Below are 27565 nucleotides of genomic sequence, written 5' to 3' on the forward strand. Positions count from 1 at the left end.
CCATTCAATTGCTTGAAGGGAGGGCAGCTATTTGGAGGAATGCTGAAGTTACACAAGAGGGTGGGGTGACAATCACTGATTGGTCTCAAGTTAATTCAGAAAGACAGAAACAGCAATTGGTATAAAGGCAAAAACAATTTAAAATGCTGACGCTGGAGCTCTGAAATTTTAAAAAACAATCCGAAACCGTTGGAAAAATCTCATCCTTGTAGAAACAGTGATAGTCGGTCCAGCCGAGTGATGAAATGTGCAGTCCCACTCTTTGGAACGTTGTGTTTCCAAAATGTTGTATCAACGTTCTAGAATCTTCAGACATCGCCAAACGTTCCATCCATTGTGACGTCATCGTCCCGATGTATCACTTTGTTGTTACATGGTACATTGATACACTCACTTGGCAACCGAACGCAATTTTCATGCCTCGCCGAAACAACACATTACATCAAAGAGGCTAAGAAGGTGGGACTTCACTCATAAGCCCCTACCTTGCGGCTCTACGTTTTTTTTTCATCTTGGCCCGCTTGGATCGGGAAGGTGAGCGTTTCCGAAAATACAAATGTTGTTTTAGGTCAAGAATGGTTCCCATCGAACCGTCCTCTACTTCAAAGCTTTCCTGGACCCCGTTGTAACCATCCCCCACCCCTCCAATCCGATCTACAGGTTTCCACAATCACGGCATCATTTCCCAATCACTTCACTGACCGTTTAGATTTAATTTTGATTAACCTGTTCTGATGTATTGTGACACACCCCTAGAGAAGGTATGTTTAGTATGCCAGCTTTCTGGTCCAGAGGTAGGGAGATTATCAGTGCACCACGAGTGTCCATTCACCAATTTGTGTACTGATTAAACAAGGGGTAAATTTAACAAGAACTGGAAATGTGTGGCAAGGAGCAGAAGCATAGCTGAAACAGATGAATTAGGAACAGGAAGGATAGGCCATTCAGTCCATAAAACCTGCTTCACAATTTGATGAAGTCATGGCTGATTCTGATTGAGGCCTCAGCTTTCCCACCTTTCACGTCTTGGTTAGTCAAAAGTTACATAAATCAGCCTTTTGAAAAGACTCAGTGATACTTTTACTGCTCTCTGGGGAAAAGAATCCCATAGACTCTGAACTTGATAAGAAAGCATTTTTCCCTTCATCTCCATTTTAAACATGATGTGGAGATGTTGGTGTTGGACCAGGGTGAATGAAGTCAGAAGTCACATGATGCCAGGTTATAGTCCAACAGGTTTATTTGAAATCACAAGTGTTCAAAGCGCTGCTCCTTTGTCAGTCAAGTGAAGCTTGTGACTTCAAATAAATCTGTTGGATGATGACCTGATGTCATGTGTCTTCTGACTTGTCCTTTTTAAATTGGAAACATCTTAAACTGTGACCCTTTGAATGGACTCTCCCAAAATTGGGAAGCATCCCTTCAGCATCCACCCTATCAAATTCCCTTAAGGGTATGTTTCAATAAGATCACCTCATTCATTTAAACTCGTGGCCACGGGCCTACTCTGTACAATATTTCTTCAAAGTAACCCACACTTTATTCCAAGAACTTCCTCTGCACTGCTTCTAATGCAAATCATGTTTGTTTTAAATTAAAGAGATCAAAACTCTACATATGGTCTCACCAACACTCTATACAACTATAGCAAACTGTTCATATTTATATTCCATCCCCCTTGCAATTTACAAAAAATATTCAATTTGTCTTCTGACTCACTTATGTAGCTGCATACTATAGCAAGGATGTGATTACACTGGAGGGGCTGCAGTGAAGATTCACCAGGGATGGAGAACTTTAGCCACATAGAGACTGGATAAGCTCAGGTTGTTTTGAGAAGGCTGAGGGAACACCTGATTGAGGTGTATTGGATTGTGAAGGCTACACAGAGAGGATAGGAAATAGCTATTCTCCTTTGTTGAAAGGACATATTAAGGGGCCATTATATAAAGGTGAAGGGGAGGAGTCGGAGAGAGAATTTGATGAAAAATCTTATCATCCAGAGGATGAAAGAAAACTGGAATACATTGCTTAGCAGGGCAATAGACAGAAAACCTTGCAACCTTTGAAACATATGTAGATGAGCATTTGAAATGTCATAACATTCAAGGCTATGGGCTGACAAGTGGGATTGGTGTCAATAGGCCAGTGCAGACTCAATGGTCTTCAGGACTTCTTCTGTACTGTATGACAGTATGACAGAATGTTGTTATTCTTGTACCAGGATATCCATACTCTTCTGTATATAGAGATCTGTAATCGAGCTCCATTTAAATAGATTTTTTTTCTACAGGAAATTAAACTCCATGTGTTTGCTCCCTCACTTATTTATATCCCTCTGCAGACTCATGCCTTCTTCACAACTTATCTTCCTATCTGAAAGAAAGACTTGTATTTCACAAACTTTGACTGTAACCAGCTTTTGACGCCAATGATATATTTTTTGAAGTGTAGTCACTGTTGTACTGTAGCTAAATAGTGAAAAATGTGCTTCATCAAACAACAATGTAATAATGAACAGGACACAGGTTGTTCTGCTGAAGCACACGTTTTGTTAATGAGAATTCACTATAACACAATTGACTAATTGGGGACACTGTTTCAATAGCATGAACTTTTAAGACACGTGTTGGTGATAATGCAATTCCAGCCCATTAGTTTAAATGGTGCTGCTAATACATCTGCGATTTTCTTATAACACGGGGCTGCACAAAAACAGAACTACCGTGTTATAGCACAACCGGCTGTACCCATTTTGGTGATACAGATTGAGGGATAAATATTGGCCTGGACACTCGGAATAATCCTGCAGAACAGTGGATTTTACCTTTTATAAACAGGCAAATGAGGACTTGTTTCAATATTTCATACAAAAGTCACACCTCCTAAGGGTGCAGAACTCTCTCAGTCCTGAAATCAATTTTTTTTGTACTTTAGTCCTGAAGAGGAACTCAAATCCAAAGTTTTATGACTTAGAGCTAAGACTTCCACCAACTGAGTCATAGCTGAGATTCATAAGAAGACAGAAATTTATTCAGTTTTTAAAATGATGATGGGAGATAGATGCAAGTACAATTCCAGGAGATAAATGATCTTTTAATTATTAGGTCCTTAACTTACTAAATTTGAAAATAAAAGTGCTGTAAGTATCTGTGACAAAACAATCATATTTCATTAAAATATGAATCACTAAAAATGAGATGGTGGTGTAAAGGTATATTACCTATATTACACCTTTACACCACCATCTCAAAGAAACCTTGGAGTGCAGGTTCATAGTTCCCTGAAAGAGCAGTTGCAGGTAGATAGGATAGTGAAGGCGGCATTTGGTATGCTTTCCTTTATTGGACACAGCATTGAACATAGGAGTTGGGCGGTCATGTTGCGGCTGTACAGGATATTGGTTAGGTTACGTTTGGAATTGTGTGTGCAATTCTGGTCTCCCTCCAGGATGTTGTGAAACTTGAAATGGTTCAGAAAAGATTTACAAGGATGTTGCCAGAGTTTGAGGATTTGAGCGACAGAGAGAGGCTGAAAAGACTGGGGCTGTTTTCCCTGGAGCATCAGAGGCTGAGGGGTGACCTTATAGAGGTTATAAAATCATGAGGGGCATGGATAAGGTAAATAGACAAGGTCTTTTACTTGGAGTGAGGGAGTCCAGAACCGGAGGGCATAGGTTTAGGGTGACAGGGGAAAGATTTAAAAGGGACGGATTTGGCAACCTTTTCACACAGAGGGTGGTGCAGATATGGAATGAGCTGCCAGAGAAATTGGTGGAGGCAGGTATAATTACAACATTTAAAAGGCATCTGGATGGGTATATGAATACGAAGGGTTTAAAGCAACTCTATGACCTTTAAATGAAAACCATCTGCAGCAAAGAAATATGTTAACTTTTACTTTATCTCCCCCCAAATTCTTTTTGATCGTCCCACATTATACAAAATCCTTTATTTTGACGTACTGGCTGTCTTGTTCCCAGTCCTTTGCTAATGTTGCTGAATAAACAGTTTATGACAGATCTAAAATATATCAATTGGCTTCCCCTTCTCTCCACATTTTGCAATTTTCTTTTAATTTTTCCAAATCACCCTCACCCCTTTCCAATTTATTTCTTTGTAGTTTTGGTTTATACAACTTATCCCCCTTAGAAATAGTGGGCGGCACGGTGGCACAGTGGTTAGCACTGCTGCCTCACAGCGCCAGAGACCCGGGTTCAATTCCCGCCTCAGGCGACTGACTGTGTGGAGTTTGCACGTTCTCCCCGTGTCTGCGTGGGTTTCCTCCGGGTGCTCCGGTTTCCTCCCACCATCCAAAGATGTGCAGGGTCAGGTGAATTGGCCATACTAAATTGCCCGTAGTGTTAGGTAAGGGGTAAATGTAGGGGTATGGGTGGGTTTCGCTTCGGCGGGTCGGTGTGGTCTTGTTGGGCCGAAGGGCCTGTTTCCACACTAATCTAATCTAAATCTAAATGTGCAAACTCCACACAGAGAGTCGCCTGAGACGGGAATTGAACCCGGCTCTCTGGCGCCGTGAGGCAGCAGTGCTAACTACTGTGCCACCGTGCTGCCCATTAATGACTTGAAAAGAGGGAGGCAAAGAGATTTGGGGAGAGAATTTCAAAGCTTAAGGTCTTGACAACTGAAGATAATGCTGCCAAACCATGGTACATAGAATGTGGGGGGATTCTTGCATTTGCCCGAGCTTTCAAACACTGACACTACAGTAGTATCTGAAAAGTTAAAATAATATCACAGAATTGCTAGTGCAAAACTCCATTAAACTTATCGTGTCTATACTGGCTTTCCCAATGAACATCCCACTTAGTGCCAGCCTCCTGGACATAACCTTGCAGATTGTTCCTTTCTAAATAATAATTTTGTTATATAACCCTTTTAAAAGTCATGATTGAGCCAGCCTCCACCACACTCTCAGTAAATGCATCCAAGATCCTAACTGCTTGCTGTGTGAAAAACATTTTTTTAATCACATTTGCGCTTTCTCATTCTTTCATAAATATAAGCATTTCTCTGTTTTAACTCAGTGCTGATTTCTCATAATTTTGACTAGTTTCATTAGGCTAGTTTTTAATTCCAGACTTTCAATGAACTCAAATTTCCTCTATCTGCCATGGTGTGATTTGAACCCATATCCACACAGCATTAAACTGGGGTTCTGGATTACTAGCTCAGTAACATTACCACTACCTTCCCAACTTCAAAATAAGGTCCTTGCTCTTGTAGTCTTATTTATAATGCCTAGGATACTATAGTCTTCATGAGTTACTCTCTTATCTCCTGTCTTATCTCCTTTAATAACTTATACAGCCAAGTCCCTCTGCTTTTTTCCCTAAATTCATTCATGGGATATGGGCATCACTGGCTAGTGCCAGCATTTATTGCCCATCCTAATTACCTAGAGGGCAGTTAAAAGTCTATCACATTGCTGTGGATCTGAGTAACATGTATATTAAACCAGGTAAAGACAGACAAGCAGGAAGCTGGAAGAACACAGCAAGCCAGGCAGCAACAGGAGGTGAAGGATTACACATTAAATATCTACTTCTCCACCTCCAAATGCTGCCTAGCTTGCTGTGCTCTTCCAGCCTCCTGCTAGTCTACCTTGGATTCCAGCAATTGCAGTGTTTTAGTCTCAAACCAGGTAAAGATGGTAGATTTTTTTTCCCTAAAGTGAATCGGACAGATTTTTCCTGACAATAGTTTCATGTTTGTCATTAGACTCTTAACTCCATATTTTTATAGACTCAGATTCCACCATGTGCCACAATAGGATTCAAGCCGGAGTTCTGGGAACATTACGTAGCCCAGTGGATTAATGATCTAGAAATAATACCACAAATCCATTGCCTCCCCTTTTGCACCCTTTATTTTTAGATTTTTAGATTAGATTTTTTAGATTACATTACAGTGTGGAAACAGGCCCTTCGGCCCAACAAGTCCACACCGACCCGCAACCCACCCATACCCCTAACCTAACACTACGGGCAATTTAGTATGGCCAATTCACCTGACCTGCACGTCTTTGGACTGTGAGAGGAAACCGGAGCACCCGGAGGAAACCCACGCAGACACAGGGAGAACGTGCAAACTCCACACAGTCAGTCGCCTGAGGCGGGAATTGAACCCCGGACTCTGGCGCTGTGAGGCAGCAGTGCTAACCACTGGGCCACCGTTCCCATGTTTTTCAAAAAATCTATCACTTTCACATCTTTAAATTAAACTTCACCTGCCATCAGTCTGCCCACTCCAACAACTTGTATGTGTCTTTCTGAACACCACCATTCCATGAGTGCCTAGAGACGGGGCAAGGCATAGTTTCAGTCTCTCTGGAACTTTCAGTTACAGCAGTGAGCAGAAATTTCCACTCCAGTAAATGCGTAGTTCACCGAGCATGGATTGAAATCAGGGATATACAAGTCCAAATTGGGATGGAAAAGGTTAGAGATGGGGATGAGAAAAGCTATAGAAGTATTTGAAAACAAGGATGAGAAGTTTTGAAGTTAGACATCTTTTAAGGGTGTACCCTTGATTGCTCTATTTTACTAATTATGACATATGGGCTGTTACATTTTAAGCTTAATACTATTTATTGCAAATACCAACATTAATTTTCAAACGTAATAATTGCAATTGGATTTTTTTAATCACAACTCTAAATAACTGCTAATAACTGACACTTTCCCTCTTTTCGTGAACCTGATCTTTTGTGATCTTTACAACTGAAGATTAACGCCTATCAAATGTGGGATCCCTGGTCACCATTCGAGGATAATTTTCAATGGGTCAGATACAGTCGTAACTCCCTTCAGAAACTAGATGGAACAGAGACCATACAGATGTGTTCACCATCAGACCAAGAGGTGGCCCTCTACCTGCAAAATGACATCGCAACTGATGACTGGAACCTCTTGGATCTTCTGGGTGACACGGAAAAAGGTACTTCTGAGATGTGCTACACTTCAGAAGCTGAATATGATACTACGGCAATCATACATAAACCTCATCCCATCAAACTCAGCTCTGTTGATTCTGTATTTGGGAGAGTCATCACCAGCAGAGCACCAAGACTTGCAGGGGGCTTCCATGCTTCAGAAAGTTCAGCTTTTACTGAGATCAGTGTTGATTCCCCCATACCCACATTAACTGCGCGGTACAATATTAATTTTGTCATGATGTTTTACAGGCAGTTATTAAGGCTTGTCACCTTGATATACACAGCTTACCAGAAATGTTTTTACTTGTTACAACATCAAATTTGATACTTTATTAAACTTGTTTCTTAAAAGATTTTCTTAAAAAGAACAATAAAATGAAAGACTATTTTATTCCCATTGCTTCGCTCTACAGATTCCTTCAGCCAGAGCAGCAGCAGACACCAACTGCTGTAGTTACTGGATAGGAGGTGGCTGCCATTTTCCTTAGGGATACAACAAGCTTGTGAGATATTTATCGCACCTTGGCCTTTGAAGCATATTCTTTCAAAAAGGAAGATCATACACTGGGCACAAAGTACCTTGATGTCAGGTTACTGTTCATGCACACTGTGTATGTGTACAGTCAGAGTTAATGGGGAGGCAATGATCTAGTGGTATTATGACTAGACCTTTAATGCAGAAATTCAGCTAATGTTCTGAGGACTCAGGTTCGAATCCTGCTGTAGCAGATGGTGAAATTTGAATTTTTAAAGAATCTAGAATTAAGAATCTACTGATGACCATGAAACCAATGTTGGTTCACTAATGTCTTTCAGGAAATCTCCTTGCATGCCAAACTGCATAAGCAGCAAGTCAGAGACAGAGCTGAGCAATCCCACAACCAATGATACATCCAGCTCTGCAGTCCCGCTACATCCAGTTTTGGAATAGTGGTGAACAATTAAATAACTCAGTGGAGGAAGCTCCACAAATATCCTGACAATGAATGGTGGAGGAACCCTGCACATAAGTGCAAAAGATAAGGCTGAAGCATTCACAGCAATCTTCAGCCAGAAGTGCCGAGTGGATGATCTACTTTGGCCTCCCCCAGTCTTTCAGTCTTTAACCAATTTGATTCACTCCACGTGATACCAAAGAATGGTTGGAGACACTGGAAATTGCAATGGCTATGGGCCCTGACAACAGTGCTGAAGATTTGTGTTTCAGAACTTGCCACTCTCCTAGCCAAGCTATTCCTGTGCAGTTATAACAATCGCAGCCACCTGACAATGTGGAAAATTGCTGAGTTATGTCCTGTATATAAAAAGCAGGTCAAATCCAATCAAGTCAATTACACTTCATCGGTCTACTTTCGATCATCAATACTATCAAGCAGCACTTACTCAGCAATAACCTGCTCAGTGATGTCCAATTTGGATTTCACTAAGGCCACTCAGCTCCTGATCCCATTATAGCCTTGGTTCAAATATGGACAAAGCTGAATTCCACAGGTGAGGTGAGGTGAGAGTGACAGCCCTTGACATCAAAGCTGCATTCGATAAGGTATGGCACTGAGAAGCCCTAGCAAAAACGGAATCAATGGGCATCAATGGCAAACTCTCCACAGGTTGGAGTCAAACCTGGTCATAGTCATTGGAGGTCAGTCATCTCAGTTCTGGGACATCTCCGCGGGAGTTCCTCAGGTTGGTCTCCCAGGCCCAACAATCTTCAGCTGCTTCACCAATGATCTTCCCTCCATCATAAGGTCAGAAGTGGGATTCTTTCTGATGATTGCACAATGTTCAGCACCATTCGCAATTCCTCAGATACTGAAGCAGTCTATGTTCAAATGCAACCAGATTTGGACAATATCCAAGCTTGGGCTGACAAGTGGCAAGTAACAATTGTGCCATACAAATGTCAAGCTATGACCATCACCAATAAGATACAACCTAACCATGACCTTTGATATTCCCAACTATCAACATCTGGGGAATTACCATTGACCAGAAACTCAACTGGACTCACCACATAAACACAGTAGCTCCAAGAGCTGTGTGCCAAGCAACTCACCTCCTAACTATCCAAAGCTTGTCTATCACCTACAAAGCACAAGTCAGGAGTATGATGGAATATTCCCCACTTGCCTGGATAGGCGCAGTTCCAACACTCAAGAAGCTTGACACCATCCAGGATAAGGCAGCCCACTTGATTGGTATTGCATCCACAAGAATCCACTCCCTCCAGAATCGACGCTCAGTAGCAGCAATGTATATTATGTACCAGATGCACTGCAGAACTTCACCTAAGATCCTCAGACAGCATCTTCCAGACATAACGACCACTTCCATCTAGAAGCACAAGGACAGCAGGTAGATGGGAACATCACCACCTGCAAGTTACCCCACCAAGCCATTTACTATTCTGACTTGGAAATATATCACCATTCCTTCACTGTCGCTGGGTCAAAATCCTGGAATTCCCTCCCTAATGGCACTGTGGGTCAACCCACAGCAGGTAGACTGCAGCAGTTCAAGAAGGCAGCTCACCACCACCTTCTCAAGGGCAACTATGGATGGATAGTAAATGCTGGCCAGCTAGCTTTGCCCACATTCCACAAATGAATAGAAAAAAAGTTGAATCGGGACCTGACTGAAATTTCAGTCAATTATTTTTATTTTAAGAATTGATCAACCTAGGCCATAATTGGGTGTACTGACAATTTGCCATCTGTATGCAGACAAAATAAAACTAGATAAAAACCGAAACCAAATAAAACTAAATGGTTTATTCACACATTATTCCAAGAGAAAGGAATTTCACTACAGTTGAATAGAATAGAATAGAGTAGAATAGAATAGGTTAGAATCCCTAAAGTGTGGAAAGAGGCCCTTTGGTCCAACAAGTCCACACCAACCCATTCCCCAATCCTATTATCCTATATTTACCCTGACTGATGGACCTAACCTACATATCCCTGAAAATTATGGGCAATTTAACATGGCCAATTCACCTGACCTGCACATCTTTGGATTGTGGGAGGAAACTGAAGCACCCTGAGGAAACCCACGCAGACAGAGGGAGAATATGCAACTCCACACAGAGAGTCGCCCCAGGCTGGAATTGAACCCGGGTCACTGGCAGTGTGAGGCAGCAGCACCAACCACTGAGCCACCATGCTGCCCTTTATCAGGCTCCCCACCCCCCAATATACAAGCAGTATTAAGCTTTGCTTTGGCCATATGCAGGAAAGTCCTCAAAGAATCCCTGCAGAGATCAAACATCATTTTGTCATACAGCACGGAAACAGACCCTTCAGTCCAACTCATCTGCGCTATCCAGACATCCCAATCTGACCTTGTTCCATTCGCCAGCACTTGACCCATATCCCTCTAAACCCTTCCTATTCATATACATGTTACAATTGTAGCCACCTCGAACATTTCCTCGCGCAGCTCATTCTATACCCTCACCACTCTGTGTGAGAAAGTTACTCCTCTTCAGGTCAATATCCTGGTTTGTGATGAACCAAAATGGGGAAAGTTCATTTTGGAAAATATCAAACACACTGAGACACTTCATCAGGAATGTGCAACGGTGAAGTTGAGACAAAGATCTGCAAACAACTCATCTACCAAATCTTGCAAGCAGCAACTGTCATGCAAAGGAGCTTGCAGATCATGCACTGGACTGATCAACCAGCTCAAAACCTACTGAACGAGAGGAGTAGCAAGTCAACTTCAAACCCCGAAAGCTGTCTAAGAGAAGACAATGAGTGGTCAAATGACCAGATTTAGGAATTATTTTAGCAGTACTTCTTCTGGTAAAAATAATTGAATAATTTTCATCCCAATTATTTAAGAGGAATTTCTAATGAAAATAGACCAGATAACAATTAAATAATAACCTTTATTAATTTTTATACAGCAGCATAACCTTTTAACCAAAAATAGTTTATAATTGGATCTCATTGCCCATTCAATCAGAAGCAAACTCATCTTGTCGAGCAAAAAGGGACTGCAGGACTTTATCTATCAAAAGCAATTGTTCTTATATTTTGATGAAACAGAGAGGGCAGTGCAGTGAAACTTCAGGTGCATTAACAAGCCTAGTCCCAAAAGCATCATGGTGTGATGTGCAACGTACTACATTTGAATCCACCATTAAAAAATCAACTCCCTTTCTAAGTATCCATCCTGTAATATGCCCACCTAAAACTACCTCTGAACTTCAAAGCAAATTAAATGAACATGTTCAATTCTAGGAAAAATCTCAACAACAAAATCAAATATACTGTTTGATGACAAAGTAGCAATGTGAGTTCACCACAGACATATTATTGCATTGTCTTTAGTCCACGGTCTGCTACTAATTTATTTGGTGTGCAGAGAAAATGATAGTAATTTTAAATTATGGGATGTAAATAACACAACTAAATGAAACTTGATACCAAGAGTTTGAATAAATCAGATTATAGGAAATTAATTGATCTTAAATTAAGAATAAAAAATTAAAGGATGAGAAACACCCTGTTTATACTTAGATCATAGGGCCTCCCAAGACCTCCTCTTGTAATTTTTACAAGTTAGAGTAGTTCAGTCTTGGCCCTATAACATTGCTCCATACAATTTACAATCTAAGATTGGGTGCAGAAAAAAAATTCACAAGTAGTCTCGCCTAAATGTCGAAAGTTTATGTTAATCCATTTTATCTGGCATGATGTCAGGTAACAAGTGGTAGAAATTAATAAAAGTGTGCTATTTAAACAACAAAAAGCCAACAGGTGACAGTATCTTTGACTGCTCACTCCACAGTTCAAAGCTATTGGCCTCTAATGCTAAGTAATGTGCTCTGAGGAAATAAATACCTGCACTGTATTTCTTCAACACAGGTAAGTTACCAATTCTTTAATGTTGTTTTGAGGGATTCTGAGTAATGATCTTTGCACACAAATGGCAAATTGCTGAGATTAAATCAAATTATTATCATTTATACTGCCTCACCACCTATCTTAGAAAGGGTAAGCAGGCTACCTGCTCTCTCTCTCTCCCTTTCACCCCATAGGGACAGCAAGTGAATGAATAGAGTTGGAATGGCTTTTCTTTCAGTTATTCTATCCTTCATGAGAATGTCAGGCATTCAGCAGCCTATTTTCCGTAATGGGAGAGTTGAGAGATAAATACAGATACTGCGGATCTGGAATACAGATTTACCAGTTCACGGTACTGCGAGCCTTCCCCATGGCTAGTGTTCTGCTCCCTTTGTCACATTTCTCCAATGGACTGTATTGTTAAATGCAAATTTTAATCACAAAATTATTGGCAAAAGCATGACTGGTAAAATAAATGCTAAATGCTCCTAGCAGAGGTATATAAAAAAAAATGTACATATATGGAACAAAATAGCATTATAAATATCATAAAGGATTCTAGGAATTACAGCCCTTTTTCATTCTGCAGTGTATGATTTTACAATTATATTAATTCCTTAAGTTGACTTAAGTGGTTTGGTAAATTCTTTTGTCTGGATATTGCCAGACGTTTTTTTGCATATTTACATCATTAACTGCACAACATGCAGATAGAGCTAGCTGTTCTTTACCCTCAGTCTTGATAAGGCACCAGGATTGACCTAGAATAAGAGAAAGGAATACAACTGAATTAGGTTGGATAATTGGCAACTTTTAAACAAGGATTTCAGATAAGATAAACTTATTTCTATTTGTAACAATAAAATAGCAGAAATTTAGAGTGATTTTCTCTTCTCTGTTTTCTTATAACTTTCTCTTTTTGTTCAATCCAGATTCTTGTCTTCTTTAGGATTCAAATAATTACCAGTATTGGATGGGTGTGATTTTCCACTGCACATAGGAATGACTCTCTTCTTATATTTGTTGCCACTGTCCAACAAATTAGCAGAGGTCATCATTGGCCAAGATGGGTTCAAAAAAAAACCAATTTGTTAGTGCATCGATAAACAAGAGCCCTTTTCGTCCTCTGGTGTTGTTACTTTTAATAAGCCATTCCTTGCAGTTCTCATAGCCTGGTATCAGTAGTTATGGATGAGTCTTGGGGTGACTGGAGGTCGAAGAAAATTGGGAAATGTATTTCTTCTTCAAAAACTGATAGCATGGGTGATATTGTGTTTAATACCAGTCCCTGGTCCTGATAAAGTAATGACATGTAGTTTGCTGAACCACTTCAGAGAGCAGCAAGCATTAACCCCATTTTATGGGCTTGGCCAAACATGATAGGGATATCAAAAACTGAAAGAACTGGGGATGCTGTAAGTCAGAAACAAAAACAGAAATTGTTGGAAAAGCTCAGCAGGTCTGGCCGCATATGTGGAGAGAAATCACAGTTCACGTTTTGGATCGATAATTCTTCCTCAGAACTGGGATAGGGATATCCTTCCTTAAAGGCTATTAATGACAACCCAGTAGCTCTGCTGATAATTTTTCACTGAATGCAAGCCTGCAGATGATCAGATTTATTGAATTAATTTCAGGTTATTTTGGTGGAATATGAATTCACAATGCATTGACATATTATACCCCTAACCTAAAGGAGAAAAATAACAATGTGCTGCATTTTATCAGGTGAAAATCCAATACATAACATAGTACTGGCAATGTAAATTTAGTTGACTCTGAAGTCAAATTTTTAACTGAACAGCTTGATGGTGTTCTCATTCTCTACCACCACATGGTTGTTTACATGTTCAAGAATAATGATCCCGTCTTATCATGAAAGGTACCCAGTGAAGGACATGCAATCCAATGTGATATAAGAGGCAAGTCAAGTCTCTGCACTATTTTGCTTTTGTACTGTTAATTTGAGTTTTGGTTCCTCTGATAACACATAACATGCTTGTATAGAACGCTTTTAGGGAACACTTCTAACCAGCTGCTGACTGGCTTGTTCAAACTGAATACTGAAGGGACATACAATTTAGCTGTAAAAGGCTCTGGGATGTCTTGAAATCATGAAGGAACTTTATACAACTGTATTAAGCAGCACTGCGGCAGGGAAACTAAACCCTTAGCAGCTCTGAATTATGGCTCAGGAAGCCTATAATTTAGGAGTTAAAAGAACTTTAACACTTAAAATCCCAATTGTAAAGAGAAAAGGACACCCACTACTTTGCCTTAGACTGTCCGGAACAGGAAGAAACAAGCTGCACCAAGAAATGAAACTGAAAAAGAGTTGAATTGTGTAGTGCGACATACAATAAATACAGACCTAATTAATCACTGTCAGAGTCTTCAGTACTTCCTTCGTCATCCCTCGTAGTTTTCCTTGTTTCTGCTTCACAATCATTTAACTCCTCAGTCTCCTATAAAGAAACAAATTCCGTGATGCGTTCTCTATCAGTAGATAATAAAGAAAAACAAGGTTTCCAAGGTAAATAAAGATCATAAGTAATTAGTTGATTATTTCGTTATTCATCCATCCTGGCTCAGTAGATATCTTGTACGAATCAAGATTGTCCCATTCCAGGGTCGAGGATTATGGGGGTCAGATAGCAAAGTTCTTGAGACCACAACCAAATGATGAAGCAGGCTCAAAAGGCTAATTGGCCAAGTTGCTCCTATTTCCAATCAATATCTCCTTTCATCTATCAGCCCTGCAGTTAAGGTGAACTCCTAGATATTCTCAGGTGACATAAAAGAGACAGAGAACCAATCTTAAAGTTCTCCATGCATTGTTTTCCTGACTGTTCTGTGGAATATGCATCATGTGATGTGATTGTCCTTTCCCCTCTTATTGGAAATACATCCTCCACACTTTCCATTCATACCAATCTCTAAGGCATTCAGTTGTTAACCGGAAGGGTGGTGGCTTGGGGCCACCCAGGGAATATGACCTACCTACTTTAACAGTGGCACAGTGGCCCAGTGGTTAGCACTGGTGTTTCAGTGTCAGGAACCTGGGTTCAATTCCAACCTTTGGTGACTGACTGTGTGGAGTTTGCATGTTCTCCCCGTGGCTGTGTGGGATTTTGGTCAGGTGCTCCAGTTCCCTCCTACAGTCCAAAAATGTGCAGGTTAGATGGATTGGCCAAGATAAATTGTGCAGGGAAGATTATTAACCATAGGAAATCCAGGATTACAGGGAAAGGGTAGGATGCTTCTTGGAGGGTTGATCCAGACCCTATGGGCTGAATAGTCTCTTCCTGCACTGTAAGGAATGCATGATTCTGCATACATTTCAGAGAAGAACCATACATACTGTAGAAAATTGTAGACATGAGCCTTTATCATTTTACTCGCTCATGGGATAAGAGTGAAACCAATGTGAGTATCCACACTCTCCCCTGGCTGAAAGCAATTAAAATAGTGACTGGGATCAACAGCACCAATAGTAGGGTCCAAATTAGACTGGTGCTGGAAAAGAACAGCAGGTCAGGCAGCATCCAAGGAGCAGGAAAATCGATGTTTCAGGCAAAAGCCCTTCGTCACCAATAGTAGTATGGCTTAGTATTTCACTACAGGGTAACATCTGCAGAGCAACCGATGGAAGTTAACTTTTAGAATATTCCAAGAAAAAGCAGGTCATCAAAATAATTTATTCTCTTATTTAAAAGCAACATCTAAATTTTTATAAGTAGCTCCCTGTAACCTATCGGAAGCCACTGACCGAATTACTGCCAAATGCAAGTATAATTTGGTGTAATGTCTTCTCCGCATCTGATGATTCAACATTTGCTGTCAATCACACAGCTGTTATATCAACATGGGACCAACCTCCAACTTCCTTAACCTTATTTTCACCAAACTGCTGACCACCCAACCTCCCTCCCTGGTCCTCATGTCAGTTGATATTGTTAACAGTTTTTTTTCCTCTTCAGGTCCTATCCCTCCCAAACTGTGACATCACCTTTTCTTCAAAAAAAAACAACTGGTCATCCCACTCTCCTTGCAAATTGCTAGCCCAGCTCCAACATCTTGCAAATTTGCAACCACCATTCCTAGAACACCCTCTCTGAATCCCTCCGATAAGCATTGTGCCCTTGTCTCGTACTGAAATAACTCTCTCCAAAGTCTGTGAATGTGGCCAAGGTCTGAGGCATCACCCTTCACAACCTATCTGTTAAGCTGTAGTGTGTTTGACCACATCTCTCTATCATTGTCTGGCTAAGGTGAGAGTTAACTCACCCAAATCCATTCATATCGACCCAATCATCACCTGAATGGTTTTTCCTTTGCTCACTAATAAACACCAATTTCCAAGTCAAGCAATATCACAATTTAAAAATTCTTATCCTGATTTTACTGATAGCACTAAGATACATGTGTGCATCCAATTTTGGATTCTTGATCATCCCCAATTTTAATTCATCTACCACTGGTGGTCATGCCTTCAGGTGCCTCAGCCCTAAGCTCTGAACTTCACTCCCTAAATCTCTGCCTCTCTTCTCCTTTCAGAAATTCTTCAACTCTGCCTCTTCAACCAAATTTTGTACCATCTGCCTTATTAGTGGCTTATATAACAAGGAGTCAAATTTCACATTGAGCATGGCTTTGAAGCACAATAGTACATTTTATTATAAATGTTATATAGATGTAAGCTGTTGTTGCAGTGGCATGTTTTTTGTCCAGTCACAGGAAGATATTTCACTGTCACCGATACCACTCCAGAGTTTACCTCTTCTGTATCATCTTCAGGAAGCTCTGATTCTTCATCACCCCCACTCTCTTGTTGGGATGTCTGGGACAGGATCTCCTCTCCCTGTGTGAAACAACAGACAAATAAGCAAAATGCTAAAGTATTCACTATGTTCCAGCATACCAGAAACTAAAGTGGACCAACCATATACAAACTGGGTACAAGTGCGAGACAAAGGCTAAGAATTCAGTGGTGACCAAATCACCTTCTGATGTCTCAAAGCCTGTCTACCATCTATAAGGCAAAAGTCAGGAGTATAATGGAATGCTCTCCACTTGCCTAGTGCAACTAGAACAAAACTCAAGAAGCTTGATACCATCCAGGATGAAACAGGCTGCTTGATTAGCACCATATCTACCACCATAAATATTCACTTCTGTCATCATTGACACAGGATGGCTGTAGTGTCTACCACCCACGAGCTGCACTGCCAGCAACTTACTAAGGTCCCATTGACAGCAGCTTCCAGACATGGAATCTCTTCTACTTAGAAGGATAAGGGTAGCAGACATATGGGAACACCACAATTTGCAAGTTCCCCATCAAGTAACACCCCAACCTAACTTTGAACTATATTGTTGCTTTTTCATTTGACAGTGGTTGAAGATCCCAGTATACCCTCCAGTACAGCAGGGGGTGTACGTGCATCCCATGGACTGCAAAGGTTCAAAAAAGGTGTCCCAACCAGAGATGAGCAATAAATGGTGGCCTAGCCAACAATGCCCACATCCTGTTAAAAAATTAAAAAAAAACACTTTACACTGAAGTATTGCTCGACATAAAGATGCACACAAGTTCTATCAGACAGTCAGAGATAACTTTCAATCTGTAACAAGTCACTAGAACATGGACAAAAGCATCACAGAGTAACATCAGTTACTCTGAATTCCATTTCTGAAGCACTTTATGAATTCACATTATGATTTCACCTTCACATACCACCATCCCCACGTCATCTAACATCAGGCAGTCACTATATGCTTTATCTTGCTTTAATAAAGTGTTAACTTCACAATATTGATAAATAACAATGACTACCAAAATGGAGTTAATTTAATGTGCAACTTAACTGTGCACAACACAGTTGACAAATTTGGGTTGGGACGTGGGGTTTAGCAGATTAGCAGGGAATGACAGGTGTTCATTATATATATATATATATATATATATATATATATATATTACTATCAAGATTGCAAAGAAAATGAGATAGAGAGAAATTAGTCATTAGGAAATACCATCCAAATTATGTGTGGTGTTGCAATGTTGAGTGAGGGATACATGTTGGCCAGGAACTGAGGGCACTTTCCCATTCCTTTTCAAAGATGTTGTGGCATCTTTTATAATCACCTCAATGGGCAGATCAGGCCTTTGGTCTTAACTATGCCACTTCCAATAATGCAGCACTCCCTCAGTATCGCAGTGGAATAACAGACTTGAACTTGCTGCTTAATTCTGTATCATGGGACTTGAACCCAAGCCAGAAACAGCCAGTTGCCAACTGATCTGCAACTGACATGAGGATGCTGGATTTCAATACAATAAGAAAGGATGACAGAATGTGTAGGAGGTAATAGTTATGGCTTAGGGAAGAACTAGCCGCCCAAACCTCAAACTTTTCAGAGCTATAAAAAATGGTAATAAAGAGCAACAGAGTTAAACTCTTAGGCATATAGCAATTCAAAATACAGAAATCTACATTTCTACTGACCTGCAGGTCTCTGTTTTTGAGGTTTCCCAGCCAGAATGCCTCTTGGCACTTGTTGATAGTCAACATTGCTTTTACGCGATACACAAATAATTCCAACAACTTCTTCAGTGGTGGTACATGATTGGTTAGATTTGTATCCTGACTGAGCTGCAAATCAAGTCAGAAGGGTGGGATAAAAGATACTTAGTTAACAGTAAAGCCTAGAAGTCCATGTACTTCCGAGTGCTAGTACAGAGAGAAGGTTCAAAATGCACTAACAAGATCTGGATGTAGGTTTGCTCGCTGAGCTGGAAGATTCGTTTTCAGAAATGTCATCCCTATACTAGGTAACAACTTCAGTGAGCCTCCAGATGAAGCACTGGTGGTGTAGCCCGCTTTCTATTTATATGTTAGCATTTTCTTGGGTTTCCTGAACCTTCAGCTCAGCGAACAAACCTACATCCAGAACCTCAACCTGAGCTACAAATCTTCTCAAAACTCGCTAATGCTAACAAGATATAACTAAGTAATATTTCTCATTAATATAAAAGAGTAAATAGTCTATAACCTGCCAATGCATATCTTACTCCATCTTTTGGGGGAATCTCTATTACAAGATACACTTCTGTTTTTGAGTACGAACTGTATAATAGCATAGCTCTTCTTATCCATTATTTTGAGATGGATTCCATCCCAAACAGACAGCCAGTTAAATTACAGATTCCAAACAGATTGGATTTTCTGAAAAACATTACTTTATTATCAAGAGATCATGATTTAAAAACAGCTCTCACATTAAGATAAAACAATGTGGAAAATCCACAGCTAATGTGACCACAACTCACTCACTGTAATATTGAGATTTCTTGGCACTGCTGCCATCTGAAATGGGGATATGCAATGTTTAGTCTGCTAGAACATATACATTTTATTTTATACAGGAATAAAAATGTTTTTTGCTTGTTATTATGCAATGCCAACTATGTTAATACTAACGATGTGTATTACCCTATGTTTAAAATATTCCTAAAGCAGAGACAAAGGGCAGTTCTACCACTATCAAGATATCCTTTTCCATAACTTTCTTATTTTTATCAGTAAATGAGCTCTCAGATCCTCTTACTTTGTAGTAATGAGGAAACCAATCTGATCAAGGTTGCATAAAGATTTGTAGCTCGGGTGCTGGTTGTCGTAGTTGTGGGTAGGTTCGCCAAGTTGGGAAGTTGATTTGCAGACATTTTGTCCCCTATCGCTCCTGTGAACCAAACTACTAGACCTGTGCTTGACGACACACTTCACATTCAACAACCAAATATATGAACAGATCAATGGAACATTTATGGGCTCAACCATCTCTGGGGTCATAGCAGAAGCAGTGATGCAAAGACTGGAACAAACAGCCCTCCCATAAATCCAACCCAAACTCTGGATCAGATATGTGGACGACAATTTTGTTATTATTAAGAGAACAGAAATCGAGAAAACACACTGGATTATGAATACCATACTCACAGGGATCAGATTTACAAGAGAGGAGGAAACGAACAAGCAACTCCCATTCCTGGATGTGATGGTAGAAAGAACACAGAGTGGTGAATGCACCATAAAAGTGTACAGAAAAGCCACAAATGTGGAACAAATCTTGAACTACAACAGCAACCATCCGAACACACAAAAGAAGCTGCATTAGGACCCTGTTCAAAAAGTGCAATACTCCCAACCTGCAAAGAGAAGAAGAATACCTCTATAGAGTCTTCACCAAGAATGGATATCCCCGCAACTTCATCTGCAGATGCCTAACAGACAAACTATGCGATGAGGACATGCCACGACCTAACTCACTACCCATGCTACCTTCTTTAAATAAAAATCTCGGAACTGACAGCCAGACTTCTCTGACCACTCAGATTCACAATAGCCCGTAAAGTGACAGCCATGCTCAGACAACAACTCATTTGAATGAAAGACCCTATACTCATCATATGCAAGACAAACATAATTTACAAGACTTCATGCAAAGACTGCACAAAACACTAAATAGGACAAACAGACAGACAACTAGCAATCCGCATCCATGAACACAAACTATCCTCTAAATGTCAAGACCAGCTGTCCTTAGTAGCCACACGCAGATGACAAGGACCACAAATTCGATTGGGACAACACAACAATCATAGGACAAGCTAAACAGAGGACAGCCAGAGAATTTCTAGGAGCATGGCACTCATCCACAGACTCCATCAACAAACATAGAGAACCTCGATCCGATATACCAGCCACTACAGCAAACAACTGGAACTGGCAACCGGAAGTAGTAGGAATGGAACCAAACAGATTCCGGAACACACAGTCCAGCAGCGCTTCACAGGCTCCAAAGCACTGAGGATGTCACCTAGACAGGGGATGAAATGTCTGCAAATCAACTTCCCACAACTACAAAACTAATCTGAGTTACAAGAATTGTAAACTTAACAGTAATTACATCATAATCATTGGATATCCATACATTAGAAAAGCTTGTTGATATGAACTCTCTTCAAACTCCAACAATTGTGTGTTAGTCATACCTTGGTATGTCCACACATATGGTGTAATTGACGAGTACTCAGCTGTAGGGTCTTCAGCAAACTCTGAACATCCTCCTTTAAGAAAAAATAGAATAGTCTCAGTCGACAAACTGAGAAGCAGTTATAATGTAAATTAAGCAAGAGCACACAATGTGAACTTGTAACATCATTCCCTTCCCTCCAACTACAGTAAAGCTCTTGCATCAAATCAAAATACACAGCAAAAGTTATTGTGGTCTAAAAGTAAGGAGGGTTTTTAACAGCAGCACAATGAAACAAACGCAGTCACTTCAGCTGACTTTGTACACACAGCTGAAATCTTGTTCAGAGTCAGGAGCCCAGACTTTTACAAATTGCTATTTCCACTAATCTGAATGGAAGAGTGTGTCCCGTATAGTCTTCTTTCCATTCCGGAGTGGGCAAGTTTTCAACCAAGTCTGGTACATGTTCCATGGAAAAAAATTCAGGGGCAGCTGAGTGCAGAGGAGCTGCATGAAAAGATGCTCCCCACCAGGGAAATGAACAGGTCTCCAGCCTTCAACCTGCCCAATATATGCCCCATCCATGTCAACCCGGACAACCTCATGCGCCATATCCATGTCTAAGAGCCCCTCAGATCCTTCATGTCAACTAAGCATTTTCACCTCCCTTCTAAGGCACTTCATAGACCCTTATCACCTTGGTGTCAACTCGTGCTAACCCATGTTTCCACATTTTGCCATTTTCCCTGGATGCCAACTTACCTTGTATGCACAAAGACAAACCTTGGGACACATGCTGCGGTGAAAAAAATGAAGTGCTAAATCTATATTGATGAATGCACTATTCCATCTGAAAATAGTTATGGTGCAGAAGGCAGCCATTCGGCTAATCATGTCTGCACTAGCTCTTCAAAAAGAGAATCATTACTAAGTACCAGTTTCCTGTTTCGGCCCAATACCTTTGCTTATGCTGGAAATGTCGACTCCCCTGCTCCTCAGATGCTGCCTGACTGGCTGTGCTTTTCCAGGAGCACACTCTTCGACTCTGATCTCCAGCACCTGCAGTCCTCACTTTCTCCCAATACCCTTGCATACTATTTCTCTCCGAATAATCATCCAATGCCCTCTTGAATGCTTTGATTGAACCTGTCTCCACCATATTTCCAAGCAATGCATTCCCATAGCCTCAATACTCTGTGTGGAAGAAAAACGTTTCTCACATCACCCTTACTTCTTTTGCAAATCACTTTAAATGTATACCCTTGTTCCTTTAATGGATGGGAACAGCTTTTCCCTATCTCTGTATCCCACCCACTCAATATTTTGAAAACTGCTATCAAATGTCCATTCAGCTTCCTTGTCTGCAAGGAGAACAGTTCCAACTTCTTCAATCTATCCTCACAACTGAAGTTTCTGTTTGAAGGCAATTGCACTTTAAAATGTTCAGCTTGCTTTGCAAACTACTGACATATAATTTTCTCACATTCCATCCTCAACAAAAGTACTGGATGCCTGTTTTAGGTGCAAGACCTCTGGAATTAGTGCTCCAGAGACATTTTAGCTCGGTTGGAGACCCTCTCTGTCAATACAAAAATTCAGGCCATAGTTCTCCATTTCAGATGGGTTGTATAAAAGAGGCATTTCAGACAGAGTAAGAATATCTGCACAATGTCGCTCCAAGCAGACTTTTACAGAGTAACTCCAGCTCTGAAGGATCACTGGACTAAAACATTAACTGTGCTTTCTCTCCGCAGATGCTGTTACACCTAATGAATTTCTCCAGCAATTTCTGTTTTGGTTTCAGATTTCCAGCATCTGCAGTGCTTTGTTTGAAACTAGATACTGAGTAGCATCAGCCAACAGCTGGGAGTACATTTATTGCCGCGCCTTTAGCTGAGGGAATGGTAGACGATAATGGAGGCTGAATAATAATAAAGTAGAAAGGTGTGACTAAACTATACATTTTCTAAAGTCAATTTTGAATGTAATTTGGAGATAATTATCAATATCTAAAGGAGCACAGAATTTCTATTTTGTCTGATTTTCAGCATGTATGCATCAAAAGCTGCATACACAAAGTCCAGGTTCAATCAGCAGCATTTCAATAATTTCACTCTGAAAATGTAACTATAAACCTTGCTTTAATCGTAGAACTCTCACATGAAAGCCAAAATTATTCTGGGTTAACATTTCACTCCAGAAATCTGTGTCCACAATGGGGCCTGAAATGTCTATAGTTCTGAAGACACATTGCATAGTTTGAGGTTCCATCTTTCAGACAATGGATCAAACAGAGGTCATACTTGCTTTCTTAGTCCCGAGGGCATGTTCATGGTTTTGAGGTATAATAGGTATTAAATGCCTTCTTGGGTGGACATGAAAAGTCCTCTCATACTATTTTGAGAAGGAAAATGGGTGTTGTTTGGGCTAATATTTATCCTTTAATCAATATCACCAAAGCAGGTTATTTGGTCAATATGTTTGTTGTTTGCAGGAGCATGCTTTGCGAAATGTCGTTGTCATGCTTCCAATAGTATAACAATAACTACATTTCAAAAATACTTAATTGGCTATAAAGCACTTTGAGATGTCCTGAGATCACATGAGACTGTGCATAATTTCCTTGTTCCTACCTCATTTTTCTTTTAAACTCCTTCAGCAACTAACTGATCAGTTGTAGGTTTGCATTAATTTCCATTTCTGCTCATGGTCACTTCTGACCCATTTCAAAACTACATATTATTAGATTATCATTAAACCATCTGAACTAATTGGCTAGAGGGTCGCTATGTTCTCAATTTCATCTTATTTTCTATTAAACTTGCACTTTTTTACTGGAAATTCATACCCTGTGTTTCTTGAAGGTGTAGTCGAGAAGAGGCATGCCTTGTTTAAGAAACGACTCAATGAAAAGGCGCCCATGCTGCATCACAAAAATATAACCATGCATTAAAATACTGTAGCAAAACCATCTTTGTACAACTAACTGCTATTAAAACAAAACCAATAGCTTAACTGATGTTATTTATGGCAATTTGCATTCCAGAATACTATGCTATAGGTAGTAATTAGAAAAACATCACAATTTCATAATTCCCACAAGCAAAGTCTTGGTCACACACAATGAGGATTAGGCAACAATTACAGGCTAGGCATTATTCCCCTTTAGGTTAAGGGAGGCGGGTGATGTCATAGAAAAATTGAACAGAGTCATTACATTCCACTTCCTTATGCCTTTTTAAAAAAGGTTAACACTAGTACTGAGACATTACAGAACACTGTTTCAGAAAGCCTAATTTGCCCGATAGTAAGATTAAGGTATGTCACTTTTAGTGTTTATTATAAAGTTACAGAATTGATCCTCTGGAAGAAGAGGTTCAAGTGGGAATTTTTCACCTATCAGGTTGGGCCTTGCAAAGTAACAATTCATTGAAAATGTGAAGCTTCATGCATAACAGGGATGGAGAGAGAAGAAACAATAAAGGCATTATTATTGGTAATTTAAATTGATAACGATAAATAATGATTTCTTAAGTGTTTCATTAAATAAAGAGAAATATTTTAGCCATTTTTAATATCTTATTTTCAGCAAAATTACTGGCAGCATTGTGAGCTTTAGGAAGAGATTAAAATCACAGACACCAAATTATAGTTCTGTGAACTGAAGAATATCCCCCTCCTGTGAATTTTATTGATTACTAAAACAGCCACAGACATTTCAACATCACAGACACAAAGCTTGTAATCTGGTATCACAACAATACATTACAAGCAATCCATGGTTTGCAAACGAGTTCTGTTCTGGAGTCCATTCACAAGTCGATTTGTACACAAGTCAGATCACTATACAGGACAATAGAAAGCAGCTGTTCGAAATACGGGAAATGTTTGTATGTCAGGTCTTTAAAATTAAATCTTGTATCGGATTGGATTCGTAAGTCAGACATTCATAAATCAGGGACCCCCCGTGTAGCTGGGAATTTTAAGTAAAGTTTTGCATTTTTCTATGATTTGGAGATGCCAGTGTTGGACTGGGGTGTACAATGTTAAAAATCACACAACACCAGGTTATAGTCCAACAGGTTTAATTGGAAGCACTAGCTTTCGGAGCACTGCTCCATCAGGTGGTTGTGGAGTACACAATTGTAAGACACAGAATTAATAGCAAAAGTTTACAAAAGTGATGCAACTGGAATTATGCATTGAAAAATACCTTGCTTGTTTGTTAAGTCTCTCATCTGTTAGAATGACCATGTTAGTTTCATTTCTTTCCTGTGTAAATCACAAAACGTTTTTTTAGAAGTTACATTCTCAGGTTAACTGTAACAATTGGTGTCAGTCCAGATAATATGTCGAAGGCGTTAGCCCCCTGTGTGCTGTAGTCTATGCCATAACGTTTAGACTGATTTTAATCTAAAAAATGAGTTAACAGAGTCTTACATGGATTCATGCAGTTTTTGAGCAAAGTACAATGTAACTCTGCAAGTACAAATTCACCCCACAAACGTATATGTGTATGTGTGCGTGTCTGGGGTGGGGGATGGTGAGTGTCTGTGACAGAGAGTGTGTGTGTGTGTGTGTGTGTGTGTGTGTGTGTGTGTGTGTGTGTGTGTGTGTGTGTGTGTGTGTGTGTGTGTGTGTGTGCGCGCGCGCGTGAGAGAGAGAGTGTAAAGGGTGAAACTTTATTGCTGGAACAGCACAGCAGGTCAGGCAGCATCTAGGGAACAGAAGATTCGACGTTTCGGGCACATGCCCTTCTTCAGGAGGGGTCTAAGTCTGTGAGAAGGTGCATGTGAGAGTGTGGGGGAGTCTGTGTTTGTATAGGAGTGTCTGTGTGTGTGTATAGTGCAACTGTGGTCAGCTACAATGTGACCTGAACCCAAGGTCCCGGTTGAGGCCCTCCCTATGGGTACCGAACTTAGCTATAAGCCTCTGCTCGGCCACTTTTCGTTGCTGCCTGTCCCGAAGTCAGCCTTGGAGGATGGTCACCCGAAGGTCCGAGGTTGAATGTCCTGGTCTGCTGAAGTGTTCTCCAACTGGGAGGGAACGCTCCTGTGTGTTGATTGTTGTGTGGTGCCCATTCATCTGTTGCTGTAGCTTCTGCTCGGTTTCATCAATGTACCATGCCTCAGGGCATCCTTGCCTGCAGCATATGACAGAGACAACGTTGGCTGAGTCGCATGAGTACCTGCCAAGTACATGGTGGGAGGTGTCCCCATACGTAATGGTGGTATCTATGTCCACACTCTGACACGTCTTGCAGCACCTACCGTGATAGGTTTGTATGGAGTTGTCCTGAAAGCCGGACAGTTTGCAACGAACAATGATCTATTTGAGTCTTGGTAGTTGTTTGAAGGTGAGCAGTGGTGGTGTGGGGAAGGGTTTGGCAAGGTGCTCATCCTCTTTGATAATGTGTTGCAGGCCGCAAAGAACATGGCGTAGTTTTTCAACTCCTGGGAAGTACTGAACAACGAAGGGTACCCTGTTGGTTGCAGCACGTATCTGTCTCCTGAGGAGGTCATTACGGTGTGGCACGTCAGAACTGGCGGTCGTTGAGTTGAGCATCGTACCCCATTCTTACGAAGGCATCCTTGAGTACTACCAGGTACCCGTCACATTCCTCCTCATCTGAACAGATCCGGTGTATGCATAGGGCTTGTCCATAAGGGATGGTTGTTTTAATATGTTTTGGGTGGAAGCTGGAGAAGTGTAGCATTGTGAGATTGTTTCAAGGTGCCAGCAGTGATCCCAACAAGCCCACTAACGAACTGGAACACAGAGATCCGTAGAGAAGCAACCAAAGGAGGAGTCAATCTGGACCCCAACGGAAGGATGCTGCCCTGGGCTTGACATGTATGCTCAAACCGTCAGAAAATATATAAATGCCAGGTTCATTAGCCGTACCCACAAGGTACAGCAAAACATCACCAGTTCACAAAGCAACGCCATCTAAGCTCTCAAAACCAATTACAACATTGTCATCAAACAAGCAGATAAAGAAGGAGCCATCGTCATTCAGAATAGAACAGATTACTGCAAGAAAGTGTACTGACAACTGAACATCCAGGAACACAACAGGCAACTACCGGCTGATCCGACCAAAGAGCACACTCGTGAATTAAACACATTGATCAGGACTTTGGATCCAGTCCTTCAGAGTTCCCTAAGCGCCCTCATCCCACGTACTTCTCGCGTAGGCGAATTCTACTGCCTTCCAAAGTTACACAAAGCCAATACATCAGGACATCCCATTGTATCAGGCAATGGGACCCTGTGTGAGAACCTCTCTGGCTATGTCGAAGTCATCTTGAAACCCATTGTACAGGGGATCCCCAGCTTCTGTCACTACACTACGGATTTCTTATAGAAACTCAGCACCCACATACCAATCAAACCGGGAACATTCCTCGTCACAATGGACATTTCAGCATTCTACACGAGCATCCCCCAAAATGACGACATCGCTGCAACAGCCTCAGTACTCAACACCAACAACTGCCAATCTCCAAACACCATCCTACAACTCATCCGCTTTATCCTCGGTCACAACATCTTCACCTTTGACAACCAGTTCTTCATCCAGACACATGGAACAGTCATGGGGACCAAATTTGCACCCCAATATGCCAACATTTTCATGCACAGGTTCAAACAAGACTTCTTCTATACGCAGGATCTCCAACCAACATTGTACACCAGGTACATTGATGACATTTTCTTCCTCT

General features: G+C 40.8%; 2 protein-coding genes across 3 annotated transcripts in view; one reads left to right on the forward strand and one right to left on the reverse strand.

Moving 5' to 3' along the window:
- The first annotated feature begins 5 nt into the window (after positions 1 to 5).
- LOC122559241 (FANCD2 opposite strand protein-like) lies at positions 6 to 7345 on the forward strand. Of its 2 annotated transcripts, none has more exons than XR_015759263.1 (2): positions 6 to 534; positions 6746 to 6878. XR_015759263.1 is itself a non-coding variant. In XM_087993973.1 (2 exons), exon 2 carries the CDS (start codon positions 6761 to 6763, stop codon positions 7277 to 7279), a length of 519 nt encoding a protein of 172 aa, XP_087850099.1. In that variant the 5' UTR covers positions 316 to 459; positions 6746 to 6760; the 3' UTR covers positions 7280 to 7345. The 2 variants fall into 2 exon arrangements, 1 of the variants encoding a protein (XP_087850099.1); XM_087993973.1 differs by having other exon boundaries at positions 316 to 459; positions 6746 to 7345.
- Positions 7346 to 10829: 3484 nt separating this feature from the next.
- fancd2 (FA complementation group D2) overlaps positions 10830 to 27565 on the reverse strand; it is a 105500-nt gene continuing 88764 nt past the window's right edge. The window contains exons 39-44 of the mRNA XM_043707668.2: positions 23689 to 23763; positions 20860 to 20934; positions 18314 to 18460; positions 16582 to 16665; positions 14176 to 14269; positions 10830 to 12565 (exon numbers count right to left, since the gene is read on the reverse strand). Coding sequence (XP_043563603.2) covers positions 14180 to 14269; positions 16582 to 16665; positions 18314 to 18460; positions 20860 to 20934; positions 23689 to 23763 — 471 coding nt within the window. The 3' untranslated portion in view covers positions 10830 to 12565; positions 14176 to 14179. The remainder of the gene's footprint in view (positions 12566 to 14175; positions 14270 to 16581; positions 16666 to 18313; positions 18461 to 20859; positions 20935 to 23688; positions 23764 to 27565) is intronic.

This window comes from Chiloscyllium plagiosum, unplaced genomic scaffold (assembly GCF_037043375.1).
Source record: "Chiloscyllium plagiosum isolate Xiang-an unplaced genomic scaffold, Cpla_swu_hap1 HiC_scaffold_14, whole genome shotgun sequence".
Classification (NCBI taxonomy): domain Eukaryota; kingdom Metazoa; phylum Chordata; class Chondrichthyes; order Orectolobiformes; family Hemiscylliidae; genus Chiloscyllium; species Chiloscyllium plagiosum.

Coding starts and splice junctions, on each gene's coding strand:
- LOC122559241 (XM_087993973.1), top strand. CDS start 6,761: ATGTGGGATCCCTGGTCACCATTCGAGGATAATTTTCAATGGGTCAGA.